The 12,831-nt window shown below is 45.2% G+C and overlaps 1 protein-coding gene across 4 annotated transcripts in view; it reads left to right on the forward strand.

Moving 5' to 3' along the window:
• The first annotated feature begins 6,202 nt into the window (after nucleotides 1-6,202).
• The window catches only part of RNF130 (ring finger protein 130), a 90,972-nt gene continuing 84,343 nt past the window's right edge, over nucleotides 6,203-12,831 (forward strand). For 2 of the 4 annotated variants that reach the window (XM_073355362.1, XM_073355365.1), the window contains exon 1: nucleotides 6,208-6,991. In XM_073355362.1, the coding sequence (XP_073211463.1) occupies nucleotides 6,724-6,991 (268 nt within the window). In that variant the 5' untranslated portion in view covers nucleotides 6,208-6,723. Of the gene's footprint in view, nucleotides 6,992-12,831 lie in introns of all 4 variants that reach the window. The other 2 variants (XM_073355363.2, XM_073355364.2) reach the window with 2 other exon arrangements.

A 12,831-nucleotide genomic window follows, 5' to 3' on the forward strand; every position in this document is an offset into this window, starting at 1 on the left:
GCAGGAAGGGGGTGGGCTCCCTGGCCCTGCTCTTACGGCTTGGCTGGGGTTGGGGCCTTGGGGGAGCACCACTTTTGGGAAGGCTCTGATGCCCTTGGGCTGAGCTAGAAGGATGTACAATTGGCCTCCTCCAAATATGGTGATGCTCTGAGATTGGCTGGCAAAAGTCAAAGCGAGCCCCAAAGCACCCTGTCAGAAACACCCTACCGTAGGTGAGCTCTCCTGACCTCATGATCAAGAGTCTCAAGACCCCTCCAGCTCCATTTTTGCTCCCTGTGAATCCCACCCCCTGTCATACCCCTTTCCGCTGTGGGCTGCAGAGCTCCACTTAGCTGCCCTCAGAAGTAGGTGAGAATTTTTTTCTTCTCCAGTACTCCCCTAGGTGGTGCTGTAGCTCTAACAGTGTCCTCTACAGGATGGGAAACGGCTCAGGGGCAGGTGAGGCACTGCAGATTGGAAGCCAGTTTTGTGGAGGGGTACACAGGAGACAGAGACAGAAAAGGGTGGAGGAAACTTTTGACAAAGAATGTTTGTACCATAAAAAGTAAAGACCAGGACGAAATGTCCTCTCTACACTGGGGTAGAGGAAGGATGTTCTTTTACGGAAATTTTCAGCAGCTCTTTCACTGGGGAAATTTGTGCAGTTAAGAAAAAGTATGAACGTTTCCTGAAAATACATATCCTTTAACGCCAGCCGAACCCTGGCAGCCTCCTCTGTTTAACCACAATAGGGTGAGCTTGCAAAATCTCTGAATCTGTGGAAAAAAACAGGCCCTCAGAGTACATCTACATTGCAAAAAAAAATAAAATAAAATAAAAATAAATCTGAGGCACAAATTCTGAGAGTCCAGGTCAATTGGTTCTGGCTTGCACTATGGGGCTAAAAATTGAAATGTAGACGTTCTACCTCAGCCTGGAGCCCAGACTCTGAGACCCCACCCCTTTCAGCCTGAGCCAGAATGTCTACACTGCACTTTTTAGTCTCACAAACCAAGCCCCGTGAGCCTCAGTCAGCTGACCCAGACCAGCCATGGCCATGCCGCAGGTCTTTTACTGCAGCGTAGACAAACCCTCAGATGCTGGACAGCAGATAAAGATGACGTTGTGACAACCCAGTTCAGCAAAACTCCCTGCAGCTCTTCAAGTAGCTGCATCTCGTGGGGAGCAAGAGGGAAAGTACACTCGCCAGTGCTGCCTCTCCAGGCATAGAAGGGGTACAATTCACAACTGCCTTGCCTCTTGGGTTTAATGCTTCCTTGCAGCTGTGCTGTCCTTGGCACAAAAACAGGGTGTAAGAGAACAAATATGGCTTTAAACTACCTTTCCCTTTTTCTCAGGTTGGCCAGGGTCCTGCTCAGTCCCCTTTGTAATTAAAGCCTTAAGACTGCTCTACTTTAAATTTGACTACCTAGAGCCATAAGGTCATGTCCCATTTTTCCTAACTAGGCCCTCAGTGCATGTGGCTACAGGGGGTGTGACAGAGAGGCATTATGCCAGCTGTATGCTAGCGAGAGATTTGCCCTACCTAGGGAAATTCTCTAGTGGCCAGGTCCGCTTGAGTGGTGTAAAAGGGTTGAAACACAAGAGAAAAGGTGGTCCCTTGTGCAGTCATTCACACCTGTGCAAAGTGATCTACCATTCTGATTTGGTGATGGTGTACACCTACTTTGCACAGACTGCTACTGACGATATAAGATGCAAGGTGAAGGTGCTCAAGAATGAGACCCACAATATGCAGCAGACATGGAAGAGATGATGGAATGTAGCACCCACAAGGAGATTCATGAATTGGGAAGTACTAAATGGAAATAAAAGTAACACATAGAAAAGGGGCAGAGGGAAAAGGCAGAAATTCTCAAGTGAAATTTAGAGGCAGTATAGTCTAGTGTGGTTAGAGCAGGGGACTGGGAGTTAGGACACCTGTGTTCTATTCCCAGCTCTGATACTTGCTGTGTGACCCTGGGCAGCTTATGTCCCAGTGACTTGGTTTACCTAGCTGTAAAATAGAGAGAATTCTTATTTCATCCCCAGGAGAGTTGTGAGGAATAATTGATGCTTATGAAGTGCTTTGAGACCCTTGGAAGAATGGAAGCATAGTCATAACAACTAATACTTATACCTTCAAAGTGCTGGATCAGACATTAACCAAATAATCCTCACAACATTCCCTGTGAGGTTGCTATTATTATCCCCACTTTACAGCTGAGGAAACTGAAATACAGAAGGGAAGTGGATGTCCCAGCATCGCACATCAAGACCCAGGGTGAGAAATTAGCATCTCCTGAGGTCCATCGCTGCACACACCTCCAGACCAGGCTCTCTATAGAAATGCAAAAACCTGCTATTACATGCTTTATCCCTATTCATCCCTGCCTTGTAGTTCCTTCCAGCTGGCAGAAAGGCTCTACAGAGCAGGTGTCAGGGACCACCTAGGAATGCCTCCAGCACAGCCAGTTCCATCAGCACCATGCTGCCTTCACAACAGCCCTTGGGCTTGGGGGCATTCTGGGGAAGGGATGGACTGGAGGAAGCAGACTGGGAGCAGGAGTGTGTGGCGGGGCATTCGCCCCAGAAATTCTGTGCCCCTACAAGTCCGCTCAGGCAGGGCTCCTGGGGAAGCCAGAGGGTCCTGCACCCCAACTTCGCAGTCAGACGTGACTCTCAGCCAGCCAGTAAAACAGAAGGTTTATTAGACGACAGGAACATGGTCTAAAACAGAGCTTGCAGGTGCAGAGAACGGGACCCCTCAGCTGGGTCCATTCTGGGGGGGGCAGTGAGCCAGACAACCACGTCTGCCCTTCACTCCATGTCCCAGCCAGCCCCAAACTGAAACTCCCTCCAGCCCCTCCTCCTCTGGGCTTTGTTCCTTTCCCGGGCCAGGTGGTCACCTGATTCCTTTGTTCTCCAACCCTTTAGCTCTCACCTCGCAGGGGGGAAGGGCCCAGGCCATCAGTGGCCAGGAAACAGGGTGTCGGCCATTCTCTGTGTCCAGACTCCTGCACACACCGGCCCTCTAGGGCTCTGCAATGATCATACACCCTTACCCCACCCCCTAGATACTTAAGAACTGCATAGGGGAAACTGAGGCACCCCCACAATATTCGGAGGAAACATTAAGAACAGGCCCACTTCGTCACACCTGCTATTACATGCTTTATCCCTATTCATCCCTGCCTTGTAGTTCCTTCCAGCTGGCAGAAAGGCTCTACAGAGCAGGTGTCAGGGACCACCTAGGAATGCCTCCAGCACAGCCAGTTCCATCAGCACCATGCTGCCTTCACAACAGCCCTTGGGCTTGGGGGCATTCTGGGGAAGGGATGGACTGGAGGAAGCAGACTGGGAGCAGGAGTGTGTGGCGGGGCATTCGCCCCAGAAATTCTGTGCCCCTACAAAGCCGCATAGGAGCCATTGAAGCAGGGACACAAATTAGCACAGCCTGGCAAGCTGCCCAAACTCGCACTGTGGGCCACCCCACCCCCTGCTGCCACTGAACAGGGGAGGAGGAAACTGCCTCTCCTCTGTCCTGGGGCTGGTGCCTGCACCAGTGCCAAGATGAATCCAGCTGTTTATGAGGACTGCTCTGGGAAAAGGAGTATTTCAACAGTAAAAGTGCTAACTCTGAGTTTGCTTTAAACACCACAGAGCTGCTGGCCCATAAAATTAAACTACCATCTGTATTCCAAGCGTGATGAGACAGGGTTCTGAAACATTACCTATGAAGGCATTATTGAAATATAAGCATTTGTCATTACTTTTGCCTTGTAGTCCCTCCCCCTTGTATACAGGATGAAAGGTTTTGTAAAATGCTTAGAGGCCATTAGTGAAATCATTGTGGTTCTTCACCCAGCATTTCCCAAGCAGGAGAGGGGAAAAAAATATGATGTGAAAGCAGAACATTCCACTGCTGCTTCAAAGACATTTCCTGCATTGTATTGACATTTCTACAGAGCTTTTCATAAACAGCATCTCAGAGGATTTTACAACTCCACAAGTTACATGCCTTTAGTGGGCCTCGTGGGCCAATTTGTGCTCTCAGAGGCACACATGTGATTCCCACTTCTTCGTTGGAAGTTACACGGACATTTCCAAGGACAGAATTTAACTGCCTGGTTACAAGTAAATGAAAATACAGAAAGTTCTTTCTCTTTGCTAGCTCACATGCATCTGTGACCAGGTGCATCACAACAGTTATAGAGTGGAGCAGTTTAACCACAATATTTAAGGTTAATCACCACCCTTATCTTGAGGCCTTCCACAGCTGTTGGTAAAGTCATCAGGGAGTGCATATTGCAAAAGAACATCAGCACAATTATTTGCTCAGGAATTCAGAAAGTATTCTCAACAAAGGTCCTATGAAGACTTAAATACTGGATTACTAGTTTTCCTTCCCAGAAATAAGTTTCAAATACAAAAACAATTAGTTTTCCTTCCCATACAAATAAGTTTTGTGGAGTTTCAAATACTTGCCTATGTGAGGCCTGGAAGGGTTTTTTTTTTTTTTTTTGGTGCTTTATTTTTGATTATTCCTGTAGCCATGCACAGACCCAGATCCTTGGAACTTCTATGATGTTATTTAAATGAAGAAATCTAATATTAATATTTATTTAACTCAGTAACATCTGGGTAGTTGTAAATTTTTTCATTTTTCTACAGAAAACAAAAGCCAACTCATGCTGGAATGGACAAATGTCCTGGCCAAATTCCAAATCAGGTTGTTACACCGTAGTGAAAAACCTACTTAAATTCTCTTTCTAGTTTTAATTGGCCAAATTATTTTTTACTTTCCCACATCACCCCTCCTTCCTCCCATGCATACAACACATTTTTTCCATTTTAGACGTGTGCTTTTAATCATGCTCACTGATTGGCTTGGTACTCAGCAGAACTCTGAATCTTAGAGGTAAAAAAGCTAAAAGAATAATGGAGACGCTCTAGGCACAGCATTTGTCCTTATGTCTAAATCCCTGAATAAGAAAACTGAGTTTGTAGAGTCAAGTATTTCTTCACTATATTAACTGTAGAGTATCTAAAATGGCCCAGACCTTGTATTTAGGGCTCTTAATAGTCTATTGAATTCTAGTTTATGTCCTAGAGGCACTGACAGGGCTTCTGAGGAAAAATGTCAGCAGTTATGTTTTGCAAATCCTTCTGTTAAGAAAATTGAGCCTGTCAAAGATCAGATGCTGCTTCAGCTCAAAGTCTTGAGAGTCTAACCGGAGGACGTTGTTATGTCCTTCTGATTTTCCTTTCAGTACATTTAAGGCAGAGGAGGCAGTCTTGGAGACAGAGGGGCAAGATCCTGCTCATACATATGATACCATGAACCCTGACTGACCCTGGTGAGTCACTGAAGTAACAGAGAGCAGACTCTGATCCTGTTGTCCAGAGACTATCCCCATGTGGTCCCAACCAGAAGAGACCTATCTCTATGGGTGAAGGGCAGTTCTCTCCCCAGGCCCATTCTCTCCAAGGCCCATTGACAAAGAGACTCATTACACCTCCCTCCCTTAGGTCTTGCTCAGCTTTGCCACCCCTGCTCCACCACCAAGGCATCAGAAGGTGCAGCTCCCAGCACTTCCCAGCTGGGAGGGAGCCCCTGCAACCCCTCAAAGGAAGTAGCTAGGAGGATTCTCATAGGACGCACCCCTTTCTCCCCAGCTCCTCCACTCCCTCTGGCATGGGGTGCAGCAGTCTGCTGCTAGCTCCACCCCTTTTCCTGACTGGACTGGCCCCGCCCCGCCTCACCTCACCTCCAGGCACCTCCCCTCAGTGTAATAGCCATCCCCTTTCTAGGTAGCCTCGCCCCCCAGTGGGTGTGACTCCCTGCAGAACCGCCCCCTCTCTGTTAACCACGCCCCCACGTGGGTGTGACTCTCCAGAGCCCCGCCTCCCCTCATAGCGGTGGGCGGGGGCGGGGCGTAGTGCGCTTGCGCAGCAGTCGGGGAAGTAAGAGCTGGCGGTTGTCTGGGTCCGCGCGCCGGGCGCGGGCTTTGCCTGAGGAGCGGGTCGCGTCGCGTCGGCGCGGCGCCTCTCGGAGTCCCGGCCCGGGGAGGGAGCTGCAGAGCCGGGCATGGAGCGGTAGCCGTCAGCGGGAGCGGCCGGGCCGGAGGGGGCAGCCCCCGCGGCACTGAGCGGATCCCCGCCCGCGGGGGAGGCTGCGAGTCTGAGGGGCGGGGGGGTCCTGAAGCGAGGGGGGAGGGGCTGAGAGCGCCCGACGGAGTCCGGAGCGCGCGGGGAGGAGACCTGCAGCCCCGGCGGGCGCCCCTCGCGCTGGCCGGCGCCCGCTCCGCGCCCAGCCCGGTGACCCGCAGCGGGGGGCCGCGAACCGCTGCCGCCGCATCCCCCCAGCCCGCGTAGGCATCCCCGTAGCCGCGCGGGCACAGCGCGGGACTCTCCGCCGGGGGCTGCCTAGAGCCGCGCCGGCCCTGCGCTGAGCCCCGGGGGCCGGGCCGCGGCGGGATGCGCAGGAGCCGCCCGAGGCTGTGAGCCCAAGTTCGGGAGGGCGGGGCGGGGCCCTTCGTCGGTAGCTCACCGGGGCCACCTGCACTGCTGCTGGCCCGTAGATGGACTGCCTGGGGCCCGAGGGCTTCCCTGCCTCCGCCGGCGCGGTGAGCCCGCGGCCCCTGTCTGGGCGTGGGGGAATAACCACGCGCGCTGCGCTCGAGGCGGCGCCTTGGCCTGGGAAGACGCTTTAAACCTGCATCTGGGCTCGTTCGACTTCGGATGAAGATGATGATCGCGAAGTGGACTTCACAGTATTGGAACCGTCTCTCTTCCTTGCCCGTCTGGGTCCTGGTTAACTGCTGTGTCTTGCTGGCTAGCGCGGATAATACCAGTCAGGCATATTACACAGCCCTCATCAACGTGACTGTATTGAGCCCCGACCGAGTCAGCCCTACGTTACTAAGGATCGATCGTGGACGCTACGGGCAGGATTCCCCCAAAGTGGAGGTCAAAGGCCTGCTTCTGGCACCAGTGCCTATCAACGGAGGTAAATATCGTTGACCACCACTTTTCCTTTATTGTGAACGGAGAGGCTCTGCCTTGAAAGTATCCTAGATCTTTTTCTGGGTTTTCGATGTATGCTTGATTATTGAGTAAGATTATGTTGGGTAGCGCGCACAAAATAAGCACAGCTACTAACAAAATAAACGTGGCTGATGCTTTTTTGTGCTGTGGTGACTAGTAAACTATCTAATCTGATCGCAGAGTAAATCATTCACTTGCTATCTGGTATCTTGTTGACAGAGCAGTTATCTGTGTGTAAGGCTTGCAGATTTTCATTGTTAGCTCTGGCAAAGAAGAGGAGGGAGGACTTTCCCTTGCTAGAATATTCATAATCTGTTTCTGAGTGTGCTAGTACTGAGCAGTTGTACAGGGTTCAGCAAGTGTTAAGTCATGTCGAGACTCATGCATTCTTTCTGAATTAATGGCAGTGTTAGATATTAGGTATTAGTGCATTAAACAAAGTAATGTAGCAAAATCTCCAATGTCAAAATTGCTACAAACAGTTTATCTCAGAGCTTCCATACTAGTTATTTATCAGGAGAATTTGATGTGTCTAACTGTATAAAACCACTTGATAACATAGTCAGTTGTACACTTAACCTTATTTCAATGTATTTGCAGTTACAGGATGGTTGACGTCAACAAGCTTGCATCCTGGTGTGTTTCAGACACCCACAGTATGCTTGCATCTGATACAAGCAATACACCACATATGTGTCTCTGTGTAATTACACCTTACCCAGTTTTCATCCTTTATTAATGTGTGCACTGTTTTTGTAACTAGTGATATTAGCATTTTAATTAAAATGTGAATGTAATAGCTTTAACTTTTTTGTTGGTTACATTCTGATAAATAAAATGTGAGATTCTTAGAGAATATTAAGCTATTCATGTTCTTTTAATGATACTAATCCTTGTCAAGGCTGGAACGAAAGCCATTAAGTAGGAATATTTGAGCAAGTCAAAATAGTAAAATTTTTAAATGGTATCTCTTGAATTAAATGATGTATCACAGGGTGTTTGCAGGCTGCTACCTTTCTTGGGTGATGGACTTATTTGATGGATCATATCTGGTTCCTAGCATGTTTTCTGGATGCTGAACTTCTAGAGAGAGAGGAATATAAAATAATCTTCTAGTGCTTGTACTGTAAACCCAGAAATTAATATCTAGTATTTGGGAGTGGGGGGAGAGAACGGAACCTAAAATATACATTTTTAAAAGAATTGAAAAAATATTTTGAATTGTCATAATTACCTGTCACAAATCCTAACATCACAATGTTATGTTTTTATGCTGAAGGCCACTTATAGGATTTGCCTTGAGTAGGCTAAAATATGAGAAGATTTTTTTGTATTTTGGGATGTGGTAACTAATATATTTTAAAAGACTAGTGTAATGTCAAGGCAGGTTGTATTTTAGCACGTACTAGCTGGTCTAGTTGAAGCCCTGAGCTTCACTAGAGTTTTTCTAAGTGTTACTTAGAACATGCTAGAATACCACATTCTGAAAAACACTTTTTTTTTTATCACAGTCAAAATAAAACCATTGATTGATTTGTTCCTGAGGGGCACTGGGAGGGACGGATTTGGAATTCAAATAAAGGCCCTCCAGTGGTGGTTGACCTCTCTGTTCTCTCCCATTCTTCCCCCCTCCCCCCCTGCCCTGAAAGCATCTTAATTTCTTGTCAAGTGATCTTGGTGAAATGGAAGGAGATGTAAAACAATGTCTTATAGGTGGTATTGTTTCTTTTTAACATATATTGCTTTTAGTATATAAAAGAGTCTGACATCTGGATTTCCTTTACAGCGAAGTGCTGCATCTTTTATCAATAAAAATTATTGATGAAACAATCCTTAATTCTATTTTAGCAATCTTTTTTGCATTCTTTTCTGATAGTCATCTCCAAAGAGTTAATGAAAGCATTTGTCAAAGGATGATAGTATTTTCACTGGAATAACAAGAGAAAAGCTTAAATAAAACCTTAGCATGTCCATGAAACAGCCTTAAAAGTCTAATATGGCAAATAATTTCAACTAGGTAGCATGGTGAATCATGAAATTGCAGACCTGAATTATTTCAGTTCTGACATGCTGTAATTATTAATGTTTGATATTTCATCAGTTGCTGAACAGGTTCAGTTCTGTCCTTCAGCTTGTCAAGAGAAGCCTATAAAGGTAGACCTAACTGTCTTCCACTGTTCCTTTAATCTCTTTTATGAAGTGCTTTACACTGCTCTGTTAAAATCTTGCGTATGTTGCTTTATTTGTGCAAAGGCACATTTTCCCACAGGTAAAAATAATAGGATTGCACTATTCATTTAGAGTAGAGAAGATTAAAATATTTATTTCACAAGCTGTAACTAACATACCAATTTGCACGCTTATAAATAGCCTTTAGGGTTCTGTTTTATCTTGGTACTATTGCTGTATTTGATAAGTGAGCCTTAATGCCTTCCTGCTACTAGCAGTTGCCCTAAAACCTTGATCATTGTCTGTTTAACTTGGTGCAAGAGTTTGTTTAGAAGGTAATAATAGCTCTTAAACCAGAATAAATAGTGCATCCTTTGCTGAACTAGGACTGTAATCTTGTCTATACATCAACTCTTTACCTGTCACTTAGGCTAAGCAGAAAAGACCTTATATTTGTGATATTTATATATGCAGATTTACTGATAATGAAATTAGGGCTTGGTAGCAGCTCACTCAATCACTGTCTTACATGGAATTTTCATGAACCTGAGTGCTCAGCATAATGACTTTGCTTATGCATATACTGAGAGCATCCCTGTGTTGAGGACCTGAAATGCCTCTCTTTGTGTGCAAATGTTACTTCAGTGCACTGTAGACTCATTGCATATAGAGAAGTAACTTTCTTTCACATATAGTGGCATTAGGACCAATCCTGAAGATACTTAACTGCCATAGTGGGACTCCTCATGGTAGTTTTTATGACTTGGCTCTTTGTTTACTCAATATTTTTATATGCTATTAAAACAAATTTTTTAAGATGCTGTAGTCCCATGCAATTATGTGGTGGTCTTCCCAGACGTTAAAGATGTGGTTGCATCGTTTTGCAATTTTTTTAAACTTGTGCATTTTTCCCTTCTTTTCTGTCCACATATGTAGCTGAAATACTTCCGGTTTATTACTCTGTCCTGTTAGTACGCACATTAAGACAACTTGATTTCTCTCTGCCTAGTTAAAAACTTTTGTGTGAATTTGATATCTGGTTTTAAAATCTGTATTCCACCCAGATAAACTTTACTTGATTAGATGGTAATTCACAAAAGTGATTCTGTGAATGTAAATTGCTAGTGTAACTTGAATGGTATGGCATGTCACAGTTACCCTAAAATGGAAATACAACATAACTTTCTTACAAAAGTATACATAGATTTAATATAAAGGCTGAATATCTCCTGTGTTCTTTTGTTCTCCACTTACATGTGTTTTGGGTCCTTTTCTCATTGTCCCAAGAACTATATATTTTTTTATTTTACATTACTCAAAGCCAGGTACTTAATTTTTATCATGAGAATATGTAACTTCTAAATATAGAGATGATAATAAAATAGGTACTGATGGGAAACCAGAGATTACTTTATGACATCAATACTGAATAATTATGATGGAAGAATTCTTTTATAGGTCTGTTACCAGCTTCTCTAGGAATAATCCTAATTAGCCTGACTAATCTAATCGCCTTCTATGATGAGATTACTGGTTCTGTGGATGAAGGAAAAGCAGTGGATGTATTGTTTCTTGACTTTCGCAAAGCTTTTGACATAGTCTCCCACAGTATTCTTGCCAGCAAGTTAAAGTAGTATGGGCTGGATGAATGCACTATAAGGTGGGTAGAAAGTTGGCTAGATTGTCGGGCTCAATGGGTAGTGATCAATGGCTCCATGTCTAGTTGGCAGCCGGTATCAAGTGGAGTGCCCCAAGGGTCGGTCCTGGGGCCGGTTTTGTTCAATATCTTCATAAATGATCTGGAGGATGGTGTGGATTGCACTCTCAGCAAATTTGCAGATGATACTAAACTAGGAGGAGTGGTAGATACGCTGGAGGGCAGGGATAGGATACAGAGGGACCTAGACAAATTGGAGGATTGGGTCAAAAGAAATCTGATGAGGTTCAACAAGGATAAGTGCAGGGTCCTGCACTTAGGATGGAAGAACCCAATGCACCGCTACAGACTAGGAACCGAATGGCTAGGCAGCAGTTCTGCGGAAAAGGACCTGGGGTGACAGTGGACGAGAAGCTGGATATGAGTCAACAATGTGCCCTTGTTGCCAAGAAGGCCAATGGCATTTTGGGATGTATAAGTAGGGGCATAGCAAGCAGATCGAAGGACGTGATCGTTCCCCTCTATTCGACATTGGTGAGGCCTCATCTGGTGTACTGTGTCCAGTTTTGGGCCCCGCACTACAAGAAGGATGTGGATAAATTGGAGAGAGTCCAGCGAAGGGCAACAAAAATGATTAGGGGACTGGAACACATGACTTATGAGGAGAGGCTGAGGGAACTGGGATTGTTTAGTCTGCAGAAGAGAAGAATGCGGGGGGGATTTGATAGCTGCTTTCAACTACCTGAGAGGTGGTTCCAGAGAGGATGGTTCTAGACTATTCTCAGTGGTGGAAGAGGACAGGACAAGGAGTAATGGTCTCAAGTTGCAGTGGGAGAGGTTTAAGTTGGATATTAGGAAAAACTTTTTCACTAGGAAGGTGGTGAAACACTGGAATGCGTTACCTAGGGAGGTGGTAGAATCTCCTTCCTTAGAGGTTTTTAAGGTCAGGCTTGACAGAGCTCTGGCTGGGATGATTTAGTTGGGGATTGGTCCTGCTTTGAGCAGGGGGTTGGACTAGATGACCTCCTGAGGTCCCTTCCAACCCTGATATTCTATGGTTCTATGACTATAGGTGCAGTTGGTATTTAACATTTTAAAGATTATGCTGATACTTTAAATGAGCAAAACTGACTCCTTATTTCAATATCTGTAAGACTGACAATATAGTTTTCTAACAGATCTAATATCTGCAAAGATTTTTGTAATAATCCCAGTGATCATTAGTGTGTTTAGAGTGGATTCTTATTGCTTGCTCTACCTTTGAAAGTTTCTCTGGAAGATGTTTTTTTTTTAAAAAAACAAGTATTTTATAGAGTATATATTTTTTCACAGTGAAAAGTCTTGGGAATTGGGAACCTGTAGTGGTCAATATTAACCCATGATCGTGTGTGTACAATCCAGGGATTTAAAACAAGTTTATAAAATAAACCAAGGAATTTAAACATAGGAATTTAGTGACTGTAACTTGTTTTTCCCAGCAATGCTTAGCATCAGTGTGAGAAATAGTGTACTCCCATCCTGCAATTTCCTTGGTTTAACATGTGAACACCTTGAAACTTCTTGTTTTTCAGCCATTTTCTGGCAGACAGGTGAGACTTTTCTGAACTCTTGTTCCTTAATTGTGTGAAAAAGGAACTATTGAGCAAAGTAAGGCATGTCCTTTTCTAGGGGATGAATATGCTATTTTTGCAAATCCCAGTCAACCACATACTGTTGCATAGTACTGTTTTATTTTTTTATTACGACCGCGCCTATGGAGCCTGATTGTGCCCTGCTATACTTGGAATGTACAAATAAAACAGTGCCTGCCCCAGATTGTTCAGTCTTGAGATTTAGACAATATGTGACTGGTGACTAAATGAACAAACAAGAACAGGGAGAGCATTGTGAAGAAAGGATTGTGGCAGAGATGGGTTTAGATGCATATAGCCTAAATCGTGTCAGACAATAGGGATTAGGAGATATAGCTAGACTAA

The sequence above is a fragment of the Lepidochelys kempii genome, chromosome 8 (genome assembly GCF_965140285.1).
Source record: "Lepidochelys kempii isolate rLepKem1 chromosome 8, rLepKem1.hap1, whole genome shotgun sequence".
In the NCBI taxonomy this organism is placed as follows: Eukaryota; Metazoa; Chordata; order Testudines; family Cheloniidae; genus Lepidochelys; species Lepidochelys kempii.